Source organism: Castor canadensis, chromosome 6 (genome assembly GCF_047511655.1).
Source record: "Castor canadensis chromosome 6, mCasCan1.hap1v2, whole genome shotgun sequence".
Taxonomy (NCBI): Eukaryota; Metazoa; Chordata; class Mammalia; order Rodentia; family Castoridae; genus Castor; species Castor canadensis.
Window position 1 is genome coordinate 116,515,703 of NC_133391.1, and position 20,417 is coordinate 116,536,119.

General features: G+C 38.6%; 2 protein-coding genes across 6 annotated transcripts in view; one reads left to right on the forward strand and one right to left on the reverse strand.

The window, feature by feature from the left end:
- The window catches only part of Polk (DNA polymerase kappa), a 77,314-nt gene extending 60,121 nt beyond the window's left edge, over positions 1-17,193 (reverse strand). For 2 of the 3 annotated variants that reach the window (XM_074077272.1, XM_074077270.1), the window contains exon 1: positions 16,731-17,193. The gene's annotated coding sequence lies outside the window, so the exon portion shown is untranslated. The remainder of the gene's footprint in view (positions 1-16,730) is intronic. The other variant, XM_074077271.1, reaches the window with a different exon arrangement.
- Positions 16,958-20,417, forward strand: part of Cert1 (ceramide transporter 1) — a 119,847-nt gene continuing 116,387 nt past the window's right edge. Inside the window, exons 1-2 of one of the 3 annotated variants that reach the window (XM_074077274.1) lie at positions 16,958-17,043; positions 17,294-17,684. In XM_074077274.1, the coding sequence (XP_073933375.1) occupies positions 16,958-17,043; positions 17,294-17,684 (477 nt within the window). Of the gene's footprint in view, positions 17,044-17,181; positions 17,685-20,417 lie in introns of those variants that run through there. The other 2 variants (XM_020185696.2, XM_020185697.2) reach the window with 2 other exon arrangements.

The window sequence follows — 20,417 nt, forward strand, 5'->3', positions numbered from 1 at the left end:
ACACCCTCGGAAGACAAAAAAATGTACACTGGCTAATAATAATGCTAGCACAGCTTAAAAAGGTATGAGAATGAATTTTAAGAAAACTATTTTTATTAGTTTCACTAGAGTCTAACTGTACATACATATAATGCATTTTGATCATACTTACTCCCTCTGTGATGCTTTCTTATTCTCCTACTCCCCAATTCTATCTTTTTAAAACTTTCTTCCAAATTTTTTAAATAGGTTTCATTATGTCCTATTCATATTTTCATATAATGTGCTTTCATCATATTCCCCTATCACCCTCTTCTTTCCCCTCTCACTTTCCACTGGTCCCATTCCCCTCCCTAAGAAAGCTGCTTAAACTAAAGAAAAACTATCCAATATACCTAGAATGTAATTTGGTTTTGACAGATTCTGAAATATTTAATCATTTAAAATCATTTAGGATAATCAGTTCTTTTTTTTCCTTTATTCATTTATTCATATGTGTATATACTGTTTGGGCCATTTCTCCCCCTGCTCCCCACCCCCTTCCTCTACCCCCCACCCACCTCGCTTCCAGGCAGAACCTGTTCTGCCCTTTTCTCCAGTTTTGTTGAAGAGTAGACATAAGCAATAATAAGAAAGACATAGTGTTTTTGCTAGTTTGAGATAAGGATAGCCATACAGAGATTCCTAGCATTGCTTCCATGCACATGTGTATTACAACCCGAACTGATTCATCTCTACCAGACCTTTTCACTGCTATCCGGTCACCTTCCCATACTGACCTCTGTCATTTTAAGGTAACTATATTAACTCCTCTACACTGCGCACATCAGACACTCAAGTTTTGGGTTTTCTACCTTTCCTTATTCCTCCTGTATGTGTCCTCCCCTTAGCGTGTGACACATGTCTATTAAAATTACTGTATTTGTTTTAGATCTAAAGTCCACATATGAGGGAGAACATATAATTTTTGGCTTTCTGAGCCTGGCTAACTTTAAGATGATGATCTCCAGTTCCATCTATTTACTTGCAAATGATAAGATTTCATTCTTTTTCATGGCTGAGTAAAACTCCATTGTGTATAAATACATTTTCTTGATCCATTTGTCAATAGTGGGGCATCTTTGCTGTTTCCATAACTTGACTATTGTGAATAGCACTGCAATAAACATGGGTGTGCAGGTGCGTCTGGAGTAATCTGAGTCGCATTCCTTTGGGTATATCCCCAAGAGTGGGATTGCTGGATTATATAGCAGATCTTTGTTTAGTTTTTTAAGAAGCCTCCATGTTGTTTTCCAGAGTGGTTGCAATAGTTTGCATTCCCACCAGCGGTGTATGAGGGTTCCTTTTTCCCCACATCCTCGCCAACATTTCTTGGTAGTGGTGTTTTTGATGATAGCTATTCTAACAGGGGTGATGTGGAATCTTAGGTGTGGTTTTGATTTGCTAGGATAATCAATTCTATATATAATAAAGTATGTATCACAAGCTTCCAAGGTCTGAAGTCTGGGCCAGACTATTCACTAGCTATGACCTTTAGTTCTTTGAACTTCAATTTCCTTATTTGCAAAATAAGGATAATGTATATCTGAAAAGATTTTTGTGAAGAATGAATAATAAATGTAATGAATAATGAGTAATACACTTAAAGAATAATATCTGATATTTAGTATGCCCTTAAAAAATACATTCTCACAGAAATTTATGGAGGAGTTTGGTTCTTTGGTTTCTTACTAATTGTAATTGAGCCAGTGATTTTTCCTTGAGCCTATTAATTTCAATTCTACAGGTTGCTTTCAATCATCAATCAACTTATTTCATTTATCAATAAATATTTACTGAACACCAAGTGATAGGCAATTTTAATACTTACTTGCTTTTTAGTAATAATGTAACTGTTAAACACGTCAGTATGCTTATACACCTAATTATCACCAGGATTCTCAGACAGTAAAGTGTTAGAAAACAACAAAATGTATGGAAGACATGGTATATATCTCATTTTTATAGAAATCCAGTCTGGATCATATAGCAAGTCTTAATAAATATCTTAAATAGTAATAAAAATAAACAGAATTTTAATAAACTATATCACCATAGCAACATGCATGTTGAATGAAAATATTTGACTAAGAACAAGATGATCTGAAACTATAGTAAAAGTGAAACAATGAAAAGGCTAGGGAGAAATGAAAGTGAAGGGTGTTAACAGAATAACTATCATGGAGATTCTACCAATAACTAAAAATACCACAATGCTTTATATAGTATCATAAAGCCACTTTAGCTGACCATAGTATACCAGGTACTGAGAAGGCAGGGATAAGAGGATTGCTGTTTTACGTGATCTCAAAATCCTCTCTGAAAAACAGCCTATAAAAGAAAAAAAATGACTGGGGGTATGGCTCAAGTAGCATAGTTCTTGTTGTAGACACATGCTCTGAGTTCAATGCCCAATACTACCAAAAAAAGTCATCTTTTTTTTTTTTTTTTTTTTTTTTAAATTTAATTCTTATTTTATTTTTTTTTTTTCATTTTTCTTTTATTATTCATATGTGCATACAAGGCTTGGTTCATTTCTCCCCCCTGCCCCCACCCCCTCCCTTACCACCCACTCCACCCCCTCCCGCTCCCCCCCTCAATACCCAGCAGAAACTATTTTGCCCTTATCTCTAATTTTGTTGTAGAGAGAGTATAAGCAATAATAGGAAGGAACAAGGGGTTTTGCTGGTTGAGATAAGGATAGCTATACAGGGCATTGACTCACATTGATTTCCTGTGTGTGGGTGTTACCTTCTAGGTTAATTCTTTTTGATCTAACCTTTTCTCTAGTTCCTGGTCCCCTTTTCCTATTGGCCTCAGTTGCTTTAAGGTATCTGCTTTAGTTTCTCTGCGTTAAGGGCAACAAATGCTAGCTAGTTTTTTAGGTGTCTTACCTATCCTCACCCCTCCCTTGTGTGCTCTCGCTTTTATCATGTGCTCATAGTCCAATCCCCTTGTTGTGTTTGCCCTTGATCTAATGTCCACATATGAGGGAGAACATACGATTTTTGGTCTTTTGAGCCAGGCTAACCTCACTCAGAATGATGTTCTCCAATTCCATCCATTTACCAGCGAATGATAACATTTCGTTCTTCTTCATGGCTGCATAAAATTCCATTGTGTATAGATACCACATTTTCTTAATCCATTCGTCAGTGCTGGGGCATCTTGGCTGTTTCCATAACTTGGCTATTGTGAATAGTGCCGCAATAAACATGGATGTGCAGGTGCCTCTGGAGTAACAGTCTTTTGGGTATATCCCCAAGAGTGGTATTGCTGGATCAAATGGTAGATCGATGTCCATCTTTTTAAGTAGCCTCCAAATTTTTTTCCAGAGTGGTTGTACTAGTCTACATTCCCACCAACAGTGTAAGAGGGTTCCTAAAAAAAGTCATCTTAAAGATCAAAGAAACAGAATAACAAATGGCAGGATGAACATAATACAGTAATAATATATATTAATAAAAATGTAAAATCCATTAATCTAAATGGAGTCAGAAACAGAACAAAGGAAAAGTAAGTGAGGTAAATACTGGAAGTGCCTACTTAAAACATCCATTTTCATAAAGAGGTTAATACTACTAATCATTTAAAATCATAATTAACTCCCCTGCACACCCGCTTAGTGAGATATGGAAAAAGGACATCAAGTCTAATTGACCAGGATAAAGAACAATCAAATATCAGAGGGCTTAGAAAAATAAAGAAAGGATTAGGGGCTCTTGGGATACTGATGTGGAAACAGGTCTGAAGTAAGAATTATGAACAGGGATAGGGCTGGGGTGTGATTCAGTGGTAGAACGATTGTCTAGTATGCTCCATGGTTTAGGTTCAATCCCCAACACTGCAAAAAAAAAAAAAAAAAAAAAAAAACCAAGATAGTAAGTATGCTTTCCTTTTCTAGTCCTGTGAGTCAATTAAAACAGGAAGGAAGAAATTCCACTGTATCTTGTTTTTCTCTCAGCCTGTTACTATTCTCATCTTTTTGCTCCATAGTTTTTCCCCACCCTGCAGTCAATGACTGCTACAGGTACTGGAGGTCCAGAAGAGTGAAAGTAACAACAGGAATACACCAACACATATAATCAATAGCAAGGCAGAGGAAGGAAGAGAATGAGGGGAAAGAACAATAACAACAAAAAAACCCAGCATAAGCTGAGAGAAATTCTGTAACTGTCCATATGTGGGGACTATTTATTGTAAAGAACAGAGACCATAAATTGGTCAAAGATCAATTACTATGCTGTTTTTATTCAAGTAGATTTTAGGACTGGCTTTTGGTATTTAAAGCAACTGGAAAAATTTGTTCTAACATTTTAAGAACTCCATACAAACTTTAAAGTTCATTCCTAGACTAGTAAATGGGTTGCTTACACTGGATGGAACATATATGTTAAGATCAATGTCTAACTGAAAATCATTACTTTGGAAAATATGCATGCCAAATGATATAAAATACAATCTTTTTCTTTTCTGCACCTACACAAAAGATTAAGATACATAGGTGAACAATCCCTTAATATGCCTACATTTACTTTATATGTATTTGTATATCCACTTTTGGGAGTATACTTACAAAAATATTTTACAATAATTCTGTACAATGTTACTAAAGATAAAATACATGCAAATTCCTTGCAGCCCCCTTGTATTTCTGAAACTAGTTTCCAGCAATAGAAATGTAGGTAGATGCATTTAGCACATTTCATATAAATAAATACATCTACTTTGATATATTTATGCAAATATCAATTTACAAATGCACACAATAGCACATCTGGGATATATATATTAATAGAGAATAGTTACATCCCAAATGTTGTATGAATGGCAATGAGTCACAGAGAGACTAATAAATTTATAGTACAGTATTTTTAATATGACAAGACTCAAAATGTTTACATGATAACTTGCTGGAATGAGATGAGGAAACATGAAAATTCCAAATGACCACTGTTTTGACTAAAGTGACCTGGGGCAAATGGCCTAAAGAACAGGGTTTAGCACTATCAGATGTTAAGAGCAAAAGTTAGCATCTTTCAACTTACAAAACGGTAGTTTATGTACCTTCCTTATCTAGTGCTCTGTTATAATCTTGAGAACAGGAGTCTTCACCGCCCCCCCCCCTTTTTAAACTCTTACTATCTTAAAATCCCCATAGAAGCCAATATAATACCTTGTGGGCTATAGGATCTTTGAATTAATTATCTGAATGACAAGGACTAATATATTCATTAGTATATTGAATGCCTTCTATGAGCTCAGCACTGTTCTAGGGATCAAGGAAAGAGAAAAGTTATAAAACTTTTTGCACCAATGGAACTCAAATTAAATATTTATCACATGCTAGTATGACCTTGAAAAGAATCTCTGTGTGGATTTCATATATGCTAAATGACATTTTTTATTGGAACTCCCTCTGCCCACTTAAATAGTTACAAACAGACTAAAATGAAAATAATATATGCTAGATATGTTGCCTATTGCTACTAGTCAGGGCCCCATTGCCAACAAACCATTAAAAAGGCAGCCTTGTATTCCACACTCTTGGGGAAAGCTGATGAGAACACTGGCTGGCCATCTACCTGTTTCTTTTTAACAATCTGAACTGAGAGGTACTGAGGGCGCAGAACCTGAGAGATAGTTAAACTAGGCTGGACAAACATGCAAGATGAGAATTCAAAGAGACAGAGACTGAGAACACAAGAACTCAGATGAAACATACCATGAAGCGCTAGAGATAGACAGAAAAACACCAAGTCCTCATTTTAAGTTTCCCTCAATCAACCCCCTGATTGAGGGTTGAGATCTCAACAACAATCTCTACCTTGAACTACCTTGAGTGCATTTCTGCCTCTAATCAAAGGAAACTTGGTAAGAAAAATAATAAAAGTAACCAGCTAGTCAATCATAATAAACTGTTTGATTACTATTCCCAACGCGGGTCATTCTGAAATTATAACCTCCTCCCGTACTCTCCTTACAATTGCTTGCTCAGATGCTCTTTTCTATTGTCTTTTGTCTTAAAATGAGGAGGGAAGACTCATATGTACTATGGGGAGTGTAAACTATCACAATCTTTTTGGAGAACAATTTGACATCACCATTATTTCATTGCTTCAAAGATGCATATTTTTTCACATTTTATGCTTTTGGTGGTACTACGGTTTGAACTCAGGTCCTTCTACTTGCTACCACTTTGTGCCATACCCTCAGCCCTAAAACATTTTAACATCTCTAAAATTGGATGCCTCAGATAATCTTTGTCAGCTAAGCAGCAGTTGTGATGCAATTATTATTATCTTTAAATCAAAACATGAGGAATGTTAGGGTATGGTGATACACACTTGTAATTCCAGCTACTCAGGAGGCAAAAATTGGGAGGCCAGACAGGTTTTCTCAAGCAACAAAGTGGGTACATCTGTGGTCCTAGCTACTTGGAGTCATAGGTAGGAGGATAACAGACTGAGGCTGGCCCTGGGCAAAAACACAAGACCCTATCTGAAAAATAATTAAAGCAAAAGGTATGGCTTAAGTAGTAGGATCCTTGCCTAGCAAGCAGGAGGTCCCAAGTTCAAACCCATCAAAATAAACAAAACAACAAAAAAACACCATGAAGGATAAAAAGTAAGTTAGAAGAAAAAACCCTGGATATAACAATGGGCAATCTTGAGAAAAGTTGCACTTACTCATTTTCTTCATGGTGAAGGGAAAAATGTGGGAAAAAACAGGGACCTCCAGAACCCTAAGGTGAAAATTAATTTAGAAGGTTCTGAAGATTAAAAGGTGATGGGAACACTTTAATACAAATATTCAGACATAGTCATACATATGGAGATAGTTTGTGGGAGTTTTCTAATGTGTTTCTAATGTGTTTGTGGTTCACATTAGAAAATTCAAATGGTCCATAATTTCACCACCTAATTTTTTCAATCATTAAAATAAGGCAAAAAACAAGCTATATTATTCATGTGTTATGTTGTATTCATCTGTCCTCTAGTTGTTAGACTGATGTTATTCACAAATTACCTCCATTTCACACATTTCAATATTTCTATTTTTAATTTTGCAAAATCACATTTCTTACAAAAATTCCCAATTTTTAACGGTTATAACTCAGTTTGGAAGTGGGAACAATGTTATAAAGAACAGTTAAATTTCCCAGTTAGCTATCAAAACACTTTTTAAATCAAAATGTATCCTTATTATAATACATATTCAGGGAATATAGAACCTATAGGGTTCATTATGGACTCAATTGTGTTCCTCCAAATTCATAATTTGAAGTTCTAACCTTCAATGTTAGTATATTAGGAGATAGGTCATTAAAGAGGTAATCAAAGTTAAATGAAGTCAGATGGGGGAACTGCTCTGCTAAATAGAACTGGTAGGATTTGTAAGAATAGGAAGGAGACCAGAGATCCCATCTGTAGTATTTTTATTTTATGGCAGCTTATGCTGACTAACAGAGGTTCTTTATAGTGCTATTTAAAAAAAATTAGTGTTTCCACTTTCAATTTGAGATGTTTTCTCCTGCCACAATACCCCTCATCCCTCTATGTGTTGATCAGTGAAATTACAAACAGCTTCAGTTCCAACATCTCTATAGTTTTTGGCTTTTGTGTCTTGGCAAAGATGAAGACTTTGAGACTGTTATTTGTGGAGAGTTCACTGGAGAAGTGAGGTGAGGTGGAAGAATAAGGAGACAGAAGAGAAATTGATAAAGAACTCTAGTGGGATGAGAATGAACTCTGAAATCTGGATACTTTGGCTCAAACCCCAATTACAACGTTTACTAGCTACATGAACTTTGGAAAACTATTTAACCTCTCTGTGGCCCAATTTTTTCACCTGAAATGCTAGAAATATAATAGAAATAATAAACTCTACAGAATTGATGTTGGGCTAAATAAGGTAGCATATATGTAAGGGTTAAGCAAAGGAAAAATGTTGAAAATCATTAGCTGAATTAAGAGCACAGTGGCTTAAATGCCCTTATCTGCAGAACACATTTTTATTTCACATCCCTCCCAGTGTTAGAGGTATTCTAGAGTACAAAAAGGGATTTATATGACCTTTGAAATCAGTTAAACCCAGGTTCCAATCTTAACTCTGCCACTTAGTAGCCATGTGACACTGGACAAGTTATTTAGAGCCCCTGAACCTCAGTTTCATTAATATTAAGACGGAGCCAACAATGCTCAACCTATATGATTCTGAAGGAGTAAATCAGATCACATATTTAAAGTGTCTGGTCGATGCAAACAATACTATAAGGATGCAATTTCTTCACAAATTAAGTACATTCTTAACCCAAGTTCTCACACAATTTCTCATACAATTTGACAAGCTACTCTAAAATTCATCTGGAAGGGAGATTCCAAGATGGCGGCTAGAGGTAGGAAGCAGAAAGCAACCCTCCTATAGTGAAATCTTGGAGAGACGCTGGAGACACACTTTGCAGGCATAATCACTGAGAAAAGGCATAACTTTGACCCCTCCACATCTCCAGCCGGTGCAGAGAATCTCCACTTCACGTTAAACGGACAAACGAGGAGGGCCCCCGGGGCCGCCAGTGGCCGGCGCCCACACGGCTTGGGAAGATGCGGACCAGCTTACTGTCGATTAGTACACTAACACTCCCTGTTTATACCTTTGAAACTCTCTTGTCTGATACCTTGTTCTGCTTTCTCCCTCTTGTCTGTATATTTGTTTTCCCCTTTTCTTTAACTTCTTGCTTTCCATCTCAGCTCACCCTTCCATTCTAAATATTACCACTGTTATTATTACAAGCTAGAAAATACTTAATTGCACACAATACAGGGACAGTAACAACACCAAAGACAATGACGGGAAGACAGAAAAAACAGGGAAACCAGTTTCCCCACAGCAAAAAATTAGTACAGGAACCAGACGGGAATGAAGAGAACAGAAACTCAGATCCAGACTCCAACAAAATGAAGATAAACTATGCCAAAGGACCCAATGAAGCCCACAAGGATAATTTAAAAGAAGACATACTACAAGTACTCAATGAGAATTTTATAGAGATGATACTGGATAGGGTCAACTAAAATGTACAGGAGACACTCAAGAAATTCCAAGACAATAAAAATAGAGAATTTGAAAAAGCAAAAGAAGAAATAAAGGAAACCATAGAAGCACTGTATAAACACCAAAGTGAAAGACAGAACACAATGAATAAATGGATAAATGAACTCAGGACAAAAATAGACAACAATAAAGAAGAAAACAGCCAGGATATGGAAAACCTCAGAAAAAAGAATGAAACAGAACTGCAAAACAAAACGGAAGGCCAATCCAGCAGAATAGAACAAACAGAAGACAGAATCTCAGAACTTGAAGATGAAATGGTAATTAAAGGAAAAACTGAAGAACTATTAATTAAACAACTCAAGACCTGTGAAAAGAAAATGCAAGAACTCACTGACTCCATCAAAAGGCCAAACTTGAGAATCATGGGCATCGAAGAAGGAGAAGAGGTGCAAGCGAAGGGAATGCGTAATATATTCAACAAAATAATAACGGAAAATTTCCCAAATCTAGAGAAAGATATTCCCATACAGATGCAAGAGGCCTCCAGGACACCAAACAGACCAGATCAAAATAGAACTACTCCACGACATATCATCATTAAAACAACAAGTTCAGAAACTAAGGAAAGAATATTGAAGGCTGTAAGAGAGAAAAAACAAGTAACATACAAAGGTAAACCCATCAAAATCACAGCAGACTTCTCAACAGAAACATTAAAAGCAAGAAGAGCGTGGGGTGAGATCTTCCGGGCACTGAATGAAAATAACTTCAACCCCAGGATACTCTACCCAGCAAAGCTATCATTCAAAATAGATGGAGCAATAAAAGTCTTCCATGATAAGCAGAAACTAAAACAATATGTGACCACAAAGCCACCATTACAAAAGATTCTGCAAGGGATCCTGCACACAGAAAGTGACACCCAACTTCACCATGAAAAGGCAGGCAGCACCAAACCACAGGATAAGAAAAAGCAAGACAGTAGAGAGTAACATCAAGTTAGGTACACACAATCAAACCTTCAAACAACTAAGACAACTAAATGGCAGGAATCACCACATACCTATCAGTACTAACGCTTAATGTTAATGGACTTAATTCACCCATCAAAAGACACCATTTGACAAAATGGATTAAAAAGGAAGATCCAACAATTTGTTGCTTACAGGAGACTCATCTCACTGACAGAAATAAGCATATGCTTAGGATGAAAGGCTGGAAGAAGATTTACCAAGCCAATAGCCCCCGAAAACAGGCAGGAGTAGCAATACTTATCTCTGACAAAGTAGACTTCAAACCTACATTGATCAAATGAGATAAAGAAGCACATTCCATACTAATAAAAGGGGAAATAGACCAAAAGGAAATAATAATCATCAATCTGTACGCACCCAATGTCAACGCACCCAATTTCATCAAACATACCCTGAAAGACCTAAAAGCATATATAAACGCCAACACAGTGGTTGTGGGAGACTTTAACATCCCATTATCATCAATAGATAGGTCATCCAAACAAAAACTCAATCAAGAAATCCAACATCTAAAATATGCAATAGATCAAATGGACCTAGTAGATGTCTACCGAACTTTCATCCAACCTCTACACAATATACATTCTTCTCAGCAGCCCATGGAACCTTCTCGAAAATAGATCATATCCTAGGGCACAAAGCAAGCCTCAGCAAATATAAGAAAATAGAAATAATACCGTGCATACTATCTGACCACAATGCAGTAAAAGTAGAACTCAACAACAAAAGTAAAGACAAAAAACATGCAAACAGCTGGAAACTAAATAACTCATTACATAATGAAGAATGGATCATCGATGCAATAAAAGAGGAAATTAAAAAGTTCCTGGAAGTCAATGAAAATGAAAACACAACCTACCGGAACCTATGGGACACAGCTAAGGCAGTCTTGAGAGGAAAGTTTATAGCCATGAGTGCATCTATTAAAAAGATTGAAAGATCCCAAATCAATGACCTAATGATACATCTCAAACTCCTAGAAAAACAAGAACAAGCAAATCCCAAAACAAATAGAAGGAGAGAAATAATAAAAATAAGAGCTGAAATCAACGAAACAGAAACCAAAAAAACCATACAAAGAATTAATGAAACAAAAAGTTGGTTCTTTGAAAAAATAAACAAGATCGATAGACCCCTGGCAAACCTGACTAAAATGAGGAGAGAAAAAACCCAAATTAGTAGAATTAGGAATGCAAAAGGGGAGATAACAACAAACACCATGGAAGTCCAGGAAATCATCAGAGACTACTTTGAGAACCTATATTCAAACAAATTTGAAAATCTAAAAGAAATGGACAGATTTCTAGATACATATGATCATCCAAAACTGAACCAAGAGGAAATTAATCACCTGAATAGACCTATAACACAAAATGAAATTGAAGCAGCAATCAAGAGTCTCCCCAAAAAGAAAAGTCCAGGACCTGATGGATTCTCTGCTGAATTCTATCAGACCTTTAAAGAAGAACTGATACCAACCCTCCTCAAACTGTTCCATGAAATAGAAAGGGAAGGAAAACTGCCAAACCCATTTTATGAAGCCAGTATTACACTTATCCCAAAACCAGGCAAAGAAGAACTATAGGCCAATCTCCTTAATGAACATTGATGCAAAAATCCTCAACAAAATAATGGCAAATCGAATTCAGCAACACATCAAAAAGATTATTCACCACGACCAGGTAGGCTTCATCCCAGGGATGCAGGGGTGGTTCAACATATGAAAATCAATAAACGTAATAAACCACATTAACAGAAGCAAAGACAAAAACCACTTGATCATCTCAATAGATGCAGAAAAAGCCTTTGATAAGATCCAACACCATTTCATGATAAAAGCTCTAAGAAAACTAGGAATAGAAGGAAAGTACCTCAACATTATAAAAGCTATATATGACAAACCTACAGCCAGCATTATACTTAACGGAGAAAAACTGAAACCATTCCCTCTAAAATCAGGAACCAGACAAGGATGCCCACTAGCTCCACTCCTATTCAACATAGTACTGGAATTCCTAGCCAGAGCAATTAGGCAAGAAGAAGGAATAAAAGGAATACAAATAGGTAAAGAAACTGTCAAAATATCCCTATTTGCAGACGACATGATCCTATACCTTAAAGACCCAAAAAACTCTACTCAGAAGCTTCTAGACATCATCAATAGCTATAGCAAGGTAGCAGGATATAAAATCAACATAGAAAAATCATTAGCATTTCTATACACTAACAATGAGCAAACGGAAAAAGAATGTATGAACACAATTCCATTTACAATAGCCTCAAACAAAATCAAATACCTAGGTGTAAACCTAACAAAAGATGTGAAAGACCTCTACAAGGAAAACTATACACTTCTGAAGAAAGAGATTGAGGAAGACTCTAGAAAGTGGAGAGATCTCCCATGCTCATGGATTGGTAGACTCAACATAGTAAAAATGTCGATACTCCCTAAAGTAATCTACATGTTTAATGCAATTCCCATCAAAATTCCAATGACATTCATCAAAGAGATTGAAAAATCTACCGTGAAATTTATATGGAAACACAAGAGGCCACGAATAGCCAAGGCAATACTCAGTCAAAAGAACAATGCAGGAGGTATCACAATACCTGACTTCAAACTATATTACAAAGCAATAACAATAAAAACAGCATGGTACTGGCACAAAAACAGACATGAAGACCAGTGGAACAGAATAGAGGACCCAGATATGAAGCCACACAACTATGAGCAACTTATCTTTGACAAAGGAGCTAAAAATATACGATGGAGAAATAGCAGCCTCTTCAACAAAAACTGCTGGGAAAACTGGTTAGCAGTCTGCAAAAAACTGAAACTAGATCCATGTATATCACCCTATACCAATATTAACTCAAAATGGATCCAGGATCTTAATATCAGACCACAAACTCTTAAGTTGATACAAGAAAGAGTAGGAAATACTCTGGAGTTAGTATGTATAGGTAAGAACTTTCTCAATGAAACCCCAGCAGCACAGCAACTAAGAGATAGCATAAATAAATGGGACCTCATAAAACTAAAAAGCTTCTGTTCATCAAAAGAAATGGTCTCTAAACTGAAGAGAACACCCACAGAGTGGGAGAAAATATTTGCCAACTATACATCAGACAAGGACTAATAACCAGAATATACAGGGAACTTAAAAAACTAAATTCTCCCAAAACTAATGAACCAATAAAGAAATGGGCAAGTGAACTAAACAGAACTTTCTCAAAAGAAGAAATTCAAATGGCCAGAAAACACATGAAAAAATGCTCACCATCTCTAGCAATAAAGGAAATGCAAATTAAACCACGCTAAGATTCCACCTCACCCCTGTTAGAATAGCCATCATCAGCAACACCACCAACAACAGGTGTTGGCGAGGATGCGGGGGAAAAAGGAACCCTCTTACACTGTTGGTGGGAATGTAGACTAGTACAACCACTCTGGAAAAAAATTTGGAGGCTACTTAAAAAGCTGGACATCGATCTACCATTGGATCCAGCAATACCACTCTTGGGGATATACCCAAAAGACTGTTACTCCAGAAGCACCTGCACATCCATGTTTATTGCGGCACTATTCACAATAGCCAAGTTATGGAAACAGCCAAGATGCCCCACCACTGACGAATGATTAAGAAAATGTGGTATCTATACACAATGGAATTTTATGCAGCCATGAAGAAGAACAAAATGTTATCATTCGCTGGTAAATGGATGGAATTGGAGAACATCATTCTGAGTGAGGTTAGCCTGGCCCAAAAGACCAAAAATCGTATGTTCTCCCTCATATGTGGACATTAGATCAAGGGCAAACACAACAAGGGGATTGGACTATGAGCACATGATAAAAGCGAGAGCACACAAGGGAGGGGTGAGGATAGATAAGACACCTAAAAAACTAGCTCGCATTTGTTGCCCTTAACGCAGAGAAACTAAAGCAGATACCTTAAAGCAACTGAGGCCAATAGGAAAAGGGGAACAGGTACTAGAGAAAAGGTTAGATCAAAAAGAATTAACCTAGAAGGTAACACCCACACACAGGAAATCAATGTGAGTCAATGCCCTGTATAGCTATCCTTATCTCAACCAGCAAAAACCCTTGTTCCTTCCTATTATTGCTTATACTCTCTCTACAACAAAATTAGAAATAAGGGCAAAATAGTTTCTGCTGGGTATTGGGGGTGGGGAGAGGGAGGGGGCGGAGTGGGTGGTAAGGGAGGAGGTGGGAGCAGGGGGGAGAAATGAACCAAGCCTTGTATGCACATATGAATAATAAAAGAAAAAGGAAAAAAAATTAAATAAAATTCATCTGGAAGAAAAGATACAAAAAAGTATCCGCATGAAAAAGAACATCAGGAGAATTTTGCAAATATGAAAATAGTATGAAGTTAAGTAGTAATTATATCAGTATGATATTAGCATAGACATAGATAAACAGATCAATGAAAAAAGAATGGGGCCCAGAAACAGGCCTACATATGGGAATTTTGCCTAAAAGGTATAAGGGTAAGAATAAACTATTCAGTAAAGTGCTGGGCCAAGTGGCCATGTTTAAAAGCCAATTCAATTTCTACCTCATTCCAAATACTAAAATAAATCCCAGGTGGATTCAAGTTCAAAAAGTACAAATAAATTAATAATAGAATATATTGAACATTATAAGAGGGTTGGGGAAGTAAAAGACAACTCTAAAAGCTATCATTGACATCAGTGAATTAAGAAAACTTACGTATTTTATTCTTATATTGCCATTTCTTTCCATTAACAGTAATGAAGTAAATCTTAACCTCTAATTCAGTATTCTATCCATTATGTCAAAATCTCTTCACTTAAAAAATATTTTAGTCTTAAAGGTATAAAGGAACAATGTAGCAAAAACGCTTTTTAAAAAGGCACGTTCTCTCACATTAATACCAAATATAATGAAGCAATTTCCCACTGAGTAAGTGGGCACTTAGTGACCTAAGTCCTGGTGGTTACAATTACACATAACCTAGAAAGACATAAAATACAATAGAAAGTTGTACATATACTATGTTTCTAAATTGCATTATGAAGTGAATTTCTCAATACTTCACAATAATTTACGTAAAGAGTAGTGATTTTAAAACCTAGTCCTTAAAAACATCAGAAATAGGAAGTCTAACCATATTAGGCAATAGCAAGCCAAAACAAAATAATATTCTAAAGGTGTATTTTTTGTAACTCAGTAAAGAGAAAAATGTTCTAAGTGAGTGTTCCTTTTTTCTTTTTGAAACAACCTTGGGACTGTTTTAACATTTTGACGAAGTATTTTCAAAAGCTCTATCCCTTAAAGTTTTATTCACCTGAATGTCTTTCAATTATGCCTTATCATGATTTCACAATGAGAAAATGATTTATAACTGACTTATAGCAAAATTAGTATCTACTAGGTGTCAACCTAGGAAAATGAAAGAAATTACAGGCATAACTCAGGGGCACTTCTGATTCTGTATTTTTTTTTTCCTGAAGATACCAGTTAAATTGGCCTCTTCCATGGCTACCTTAATTGTGCCTTTTTCCCTTCATCTCAAAATTTCCTCCTACCATCCTGGTAGCAAGCATGCATTCTTTCTATGCTTTAATATAAGAAAATTCACTGTTGGCAATTATCAGGAAATCAACAAGACATAAACACACCAGAGGGAGGAAAGAATTGAAGGTACAAGGTCAAAGGTCTCACAATAAAAGTTAATGTAATGAACACAAAAGATCGCTGACAAGATGTTAGATCTTTTATTGCTCTTTCCACTAATTCCAATCTTAAAACAAAACCAGCTTCCTATTGCCTAAACCCTTATTATTCAACAAAACTATTGCTTTTTTCTTTTTTAGTAGTCCTGGAGATTGAACGCAGAACTTCATGCTCCACAAGGATCCCCGTCCTTTTTTGCTTATAGCCTGTCTTTCAGAGAGGGTCTGGTGCTTTTGCAGGGGCCAGTGTCAGACCATGATCTTGATCCTACCACCTCTGCCTACCCAGCAGCTTCGATTATAGACATGCAACAACAAACCCGGCTTGGTTTGGTTGTTTTTGCTTTGGTGGTCCTGGGGTTTGAACTAAGGGCCTTGAGCATGTTGGGCAGGTCATCTACCACTTAAGCCACACCCTCAGTTCGCATTTTGTATCTTTCAGGGGAAGGTAGATGGGTAGAGATGGTTAACATGGGTCTGAAAAGATACTCATTCACAACTAAGAAAAAACTCCAAGCTATCATCTGACATTTTAAAATAAACAAGTCTTCTAACATCATTAATTTTTGACAAACTCAAGATTACTTTTTACAAAATAAAAACTCCATAAATCTAGCAATGCGAAGTGTTGGCTTGTGAGAAGAGACTGTGGGAATTCTTCCTTCAAAGGCGGGAAACGCCTTTGACCCGCCTTTGAAGTATGAAGTCTAACTTCTAAAGACAAGATAGAAGACCTTCATGGTTTACGGAGATGGTTTGGGGGAGAAGTCACAAACCCCTATTCTCTAGCCCATGGTTGTGGCAGCAGCGCACGGTACGTTCTCGCCCAGGCAAATCCCTAAATGTTCAGGAGGTTTTCCGGAAAGCAGTCGTGGAAGACAACCCCAACATCCTCACCTGACAGTTATCTCACGTTCTGGCCCGCGAGCACCTAGTCATAACACGCTAGGTTGGGACAGAAGCGATGCCGTCGGGAAGGGCCACGCAATTGTCAAACAAAGCCCACTCGCCGCTTGTAGGTCCCCAAGGCGACAAGCCTTCCCCACGCGGGACACTCACCCGTTGCCTAGTGTCGCGACTACAATTCCCAGGAGTCTGCGCGGCAGGGCAGCGTCGTTCCCAGAATGCAGCGCAGCGGCGTCCCTAGCCCACCCTCTCCTGTCTCGGCTCCTCCTACTTTCCTACCCGTCGTCACCCGGGAGAGCCGGAGGTAGGGAGCGGGAGGGGGATCCCGAACCCTCGGCGTGTCGCGTCAGACGCCGGGAGGGGGACGGGGCGGGGAGTACGGGGGAGAATGGGAGGACGAAGGGGAGGGGAGTGGAGAGGGGAGGGGAGGGTAAATAGTGGGCCAGGCAGGAAGATGGCGGCGGTGGCGGAGGTGTGAGTGGACGAGGGTCTCTACAGCTGATTTTTCTCTTCCCTTCCTCCTCGCTTTCTCCTTCCCTGAGGTTGACATTGAGGGGGCCGGGTTCGGCTGGTGGCGCCAGGCGCAGCGCAGGGGTCACGGCGACGGCGGCTGACGGCTGGAAGGGCAGGCTTCCTTCGCCGCTCGTCCTCCTTCCCCGGTCCACTCGGGGTCAGGCGCGGCGGCGGCGGGGCGGCGGGTACACTTCGTCCCTCCTCCTGCTCCCTCCCGCACCGGAGCGGGCACTCTTCGCCTCGCCATCCTTCGACCCTTCACCCCAGGGACTGGGCGCCTCCTCCGGCACAGCTCGCGAAGTAGGGGCCGGTCTCCTGCTCGGCTGTCGCGCCTCCATGTCGGATAACCAGAGCTGGAACTCGTCGGGCTCGGAGGAGGACCCGGAGACGGAGTCCGGGCCGCCCGTGGAGCGCTGCGGAGTCCTCAGCAAGGTGAGCCACCCGCGGGGCAGAGGGCCCACTGCCTGGACTCACCTGCCGCGAGGCGAGTGGAGCCGCGGACAGCCCGGGGTGGGGTGGGGCTGGCGGGAGGCGCTGACCGTCCCGGGGCGGGGGTTGCGGAATGTGCGGCGGGGGAGAGGGGGGCGTCCTCCTCGCTGGTCCAGGGGTTTGTCAGGAGCTGCAGAGGACCCGGGAAAGCGTGTAGTAACCCGGGATCCAGTTTGAGAGGCGAGATACGCACCATGTCTTGGGACCCAAGGCGGCAGCTGTCCGGGGTATAGGAATCTGGGTTGGGCAACAGTGGGGACCGAAGTACTGGGCGTGGGGGCGGCTCAGATCAGATTTTCCCAAGAAATTAGTCTGGAGGTACCAAGAAGTATAGGTCGGGGGCTCTGCTGACGCGGCTGTTGAGGCAAGCCAGTTGATTTAGTTTGGTCCTGAAATCCGAGGTAGTAGTAATCGTCGATGTGGTGAGAGATGGGTGAGTGAGGCAGCACTTTTGTACTTTTTGCTCTCACGTCTTACCCCACTTTAGAAAAGAGCTATTGAATTGGCAGTCGGTATAAAGTACAAGAAATATTAATGCTAGTAACTTCAAACATGTCAGAGCAGAGACCGACCTTTAGTCCCGGAAGAAGAGCATTATTTAATAATAAAATACTTGTGCACTAAGGGGTCAAGGGTAAAGACATTTACTTTTTCTATAGTTTTAAAAACACCTTTCCAAAATTTTAGCAAAATAATCTTTTTCAGGACTAAAGGTGGGTGATATTTTGATAGCACATGTTTTAAAGTTTTTATGAGAAGACTCAACATAACCTTTTGACTTCCCTCTCCCTATTAAACTTTAAGAAATGGCTGGAGCTAGCAGTTAACTTGAACAGGAGCTGGGGCTGGTCTCTCAACAAGCTAGTCATAAGATACAGGTCATGTGCAGCCACTGGGTATTGAGAAATCACTCTACCAGTATTCATATTAGAATCATTTGGACACCGTTTGTGGTATTGTTTCATGTTAGGCTTTTATAATGTCTTTAGGAGGCTAATAAGAAAGGGCTTAGGAAAGGTATGAGGATGTCAGATGCAAGGCTTGCAAGTGTTAACTTTTATTTGTATAGCAGAAAAATTGTGTACTGATACTGTGATCATCTAGAAGTTTCAGTGCAGTGCTTTCAGTAAAATGAAGCTCCCCAGGGTTTGTTTAGATTCAGTGTGTCTTATAATTTAGGGATCTATACTGAACATACTGTGTAGTAGATACGCACTTTCAAGTAGAAACAACACATGAAATGGATTCTTTGCTTCTCAGTGGTTCTGTTAGTTAACATCACTTTTCTCATTAGATGAGAAGCAGACTTCTTATTAGTACTCTGGTGATGTTAAGTTTTATAAAACAAATTGCTTTTGACCTGTTGATCATCACTTTTTGGGAGATAGTGGAGTGACTGGTGGAAAAAAGTCTTGTGCTATTGATTATTTACCATATGCAGAGTAGTATACTAGGTATACTACAGTTCAAAAAATGAGAAGCCAGGTGTAGTGGTACACGTGTCTAATGCCACCATCTGGAAGGGTGAGGCAGGAGGATCACAGGTTCCTGGCAAATCTGGAGTACATAGCCAGTGAGGCCAGCCTGTGCTATAGTGAGGCCCTGTCTCAAGGAGGGGTTTAGAAAAAGAAGGAAGACTGTTTCCTTGGTATTTAAATGCGTAGAAGTGTAGTATTTGAAACTATGAAAGGGGAAATAAAATAACTTAAGTTCTAACTGTTGCTGCATATGTAGAATGAACAGAAATAAAGCTTTTTACATTATTCCTTTTAACATCCCTTTTATGAAGGAAATTTGCCAGAAATTTAACAATTTATGGTTATATATGTTTTCTGGAAACTTTTAATCAAAGGTGTTTTGTTTGGCAGTGCTAGGGATTGAACCCTAGGGCAGTGTGCATCCTAGGCCAGTGTTCTACCACTGAGCTCTAACCCCAGCTCCACAAAGGTGTTTTATATTGTATACATATACTAGTACTGAAGATGATAGTTTTTAAGTTAAAAGTACTTGTTAAACACTTTGAATCCTTTCGGTTTACATGATGATTTAAGCAAGAATTAGAACTTCAACATGTATTCTTTTCCTTCTGTTGAGTAATGTAGATAAATCCCAACAGTAATTTCTTGTATTTCTTCTTCCATAAAATGGAGTGGAATAGAATGGGGATGTAAATTTGTATTAAAAATATGCCAGTCCAAAAGTTTTTTTCCTCTATATGGTAATCTGGAAATCTTCTATATGGAAATTCATATGAAGCATATTTCTTAATCATTTCTTAGGAAAGTAGGTTCCAAAAATTCTGGACAAATAGTAATTCAGGGTGGCTAAAATAAATAGGATGGTCTTTGTTTGGAAAAGTTTTATGCCTTAGTAGAACTTGAAAGCACCTAAGCCTGGATAAAATAAACCTTACCCAAGTTCTGAATTTCCTCCTTACATCCTGGTTTACCTTCTCTCTCGCACACCTGTTAGCTGAAATTCTACCCTTGAATCCATCTCATTTTCTTCCTTTCCTTCTTTCCTTCCTTTCTTCCTTCCCTCCCTTCCTAACTTAATAGGGTCTTGCTATGTGGCTCAGGCTGGCCTTGAACTCCATAATCTTCCTACCTCAGTCTCCTACATGCTGGGATTACAAGTATGTTCCACTGCATCTCATTCAAGATCTCTTTCCCTTGA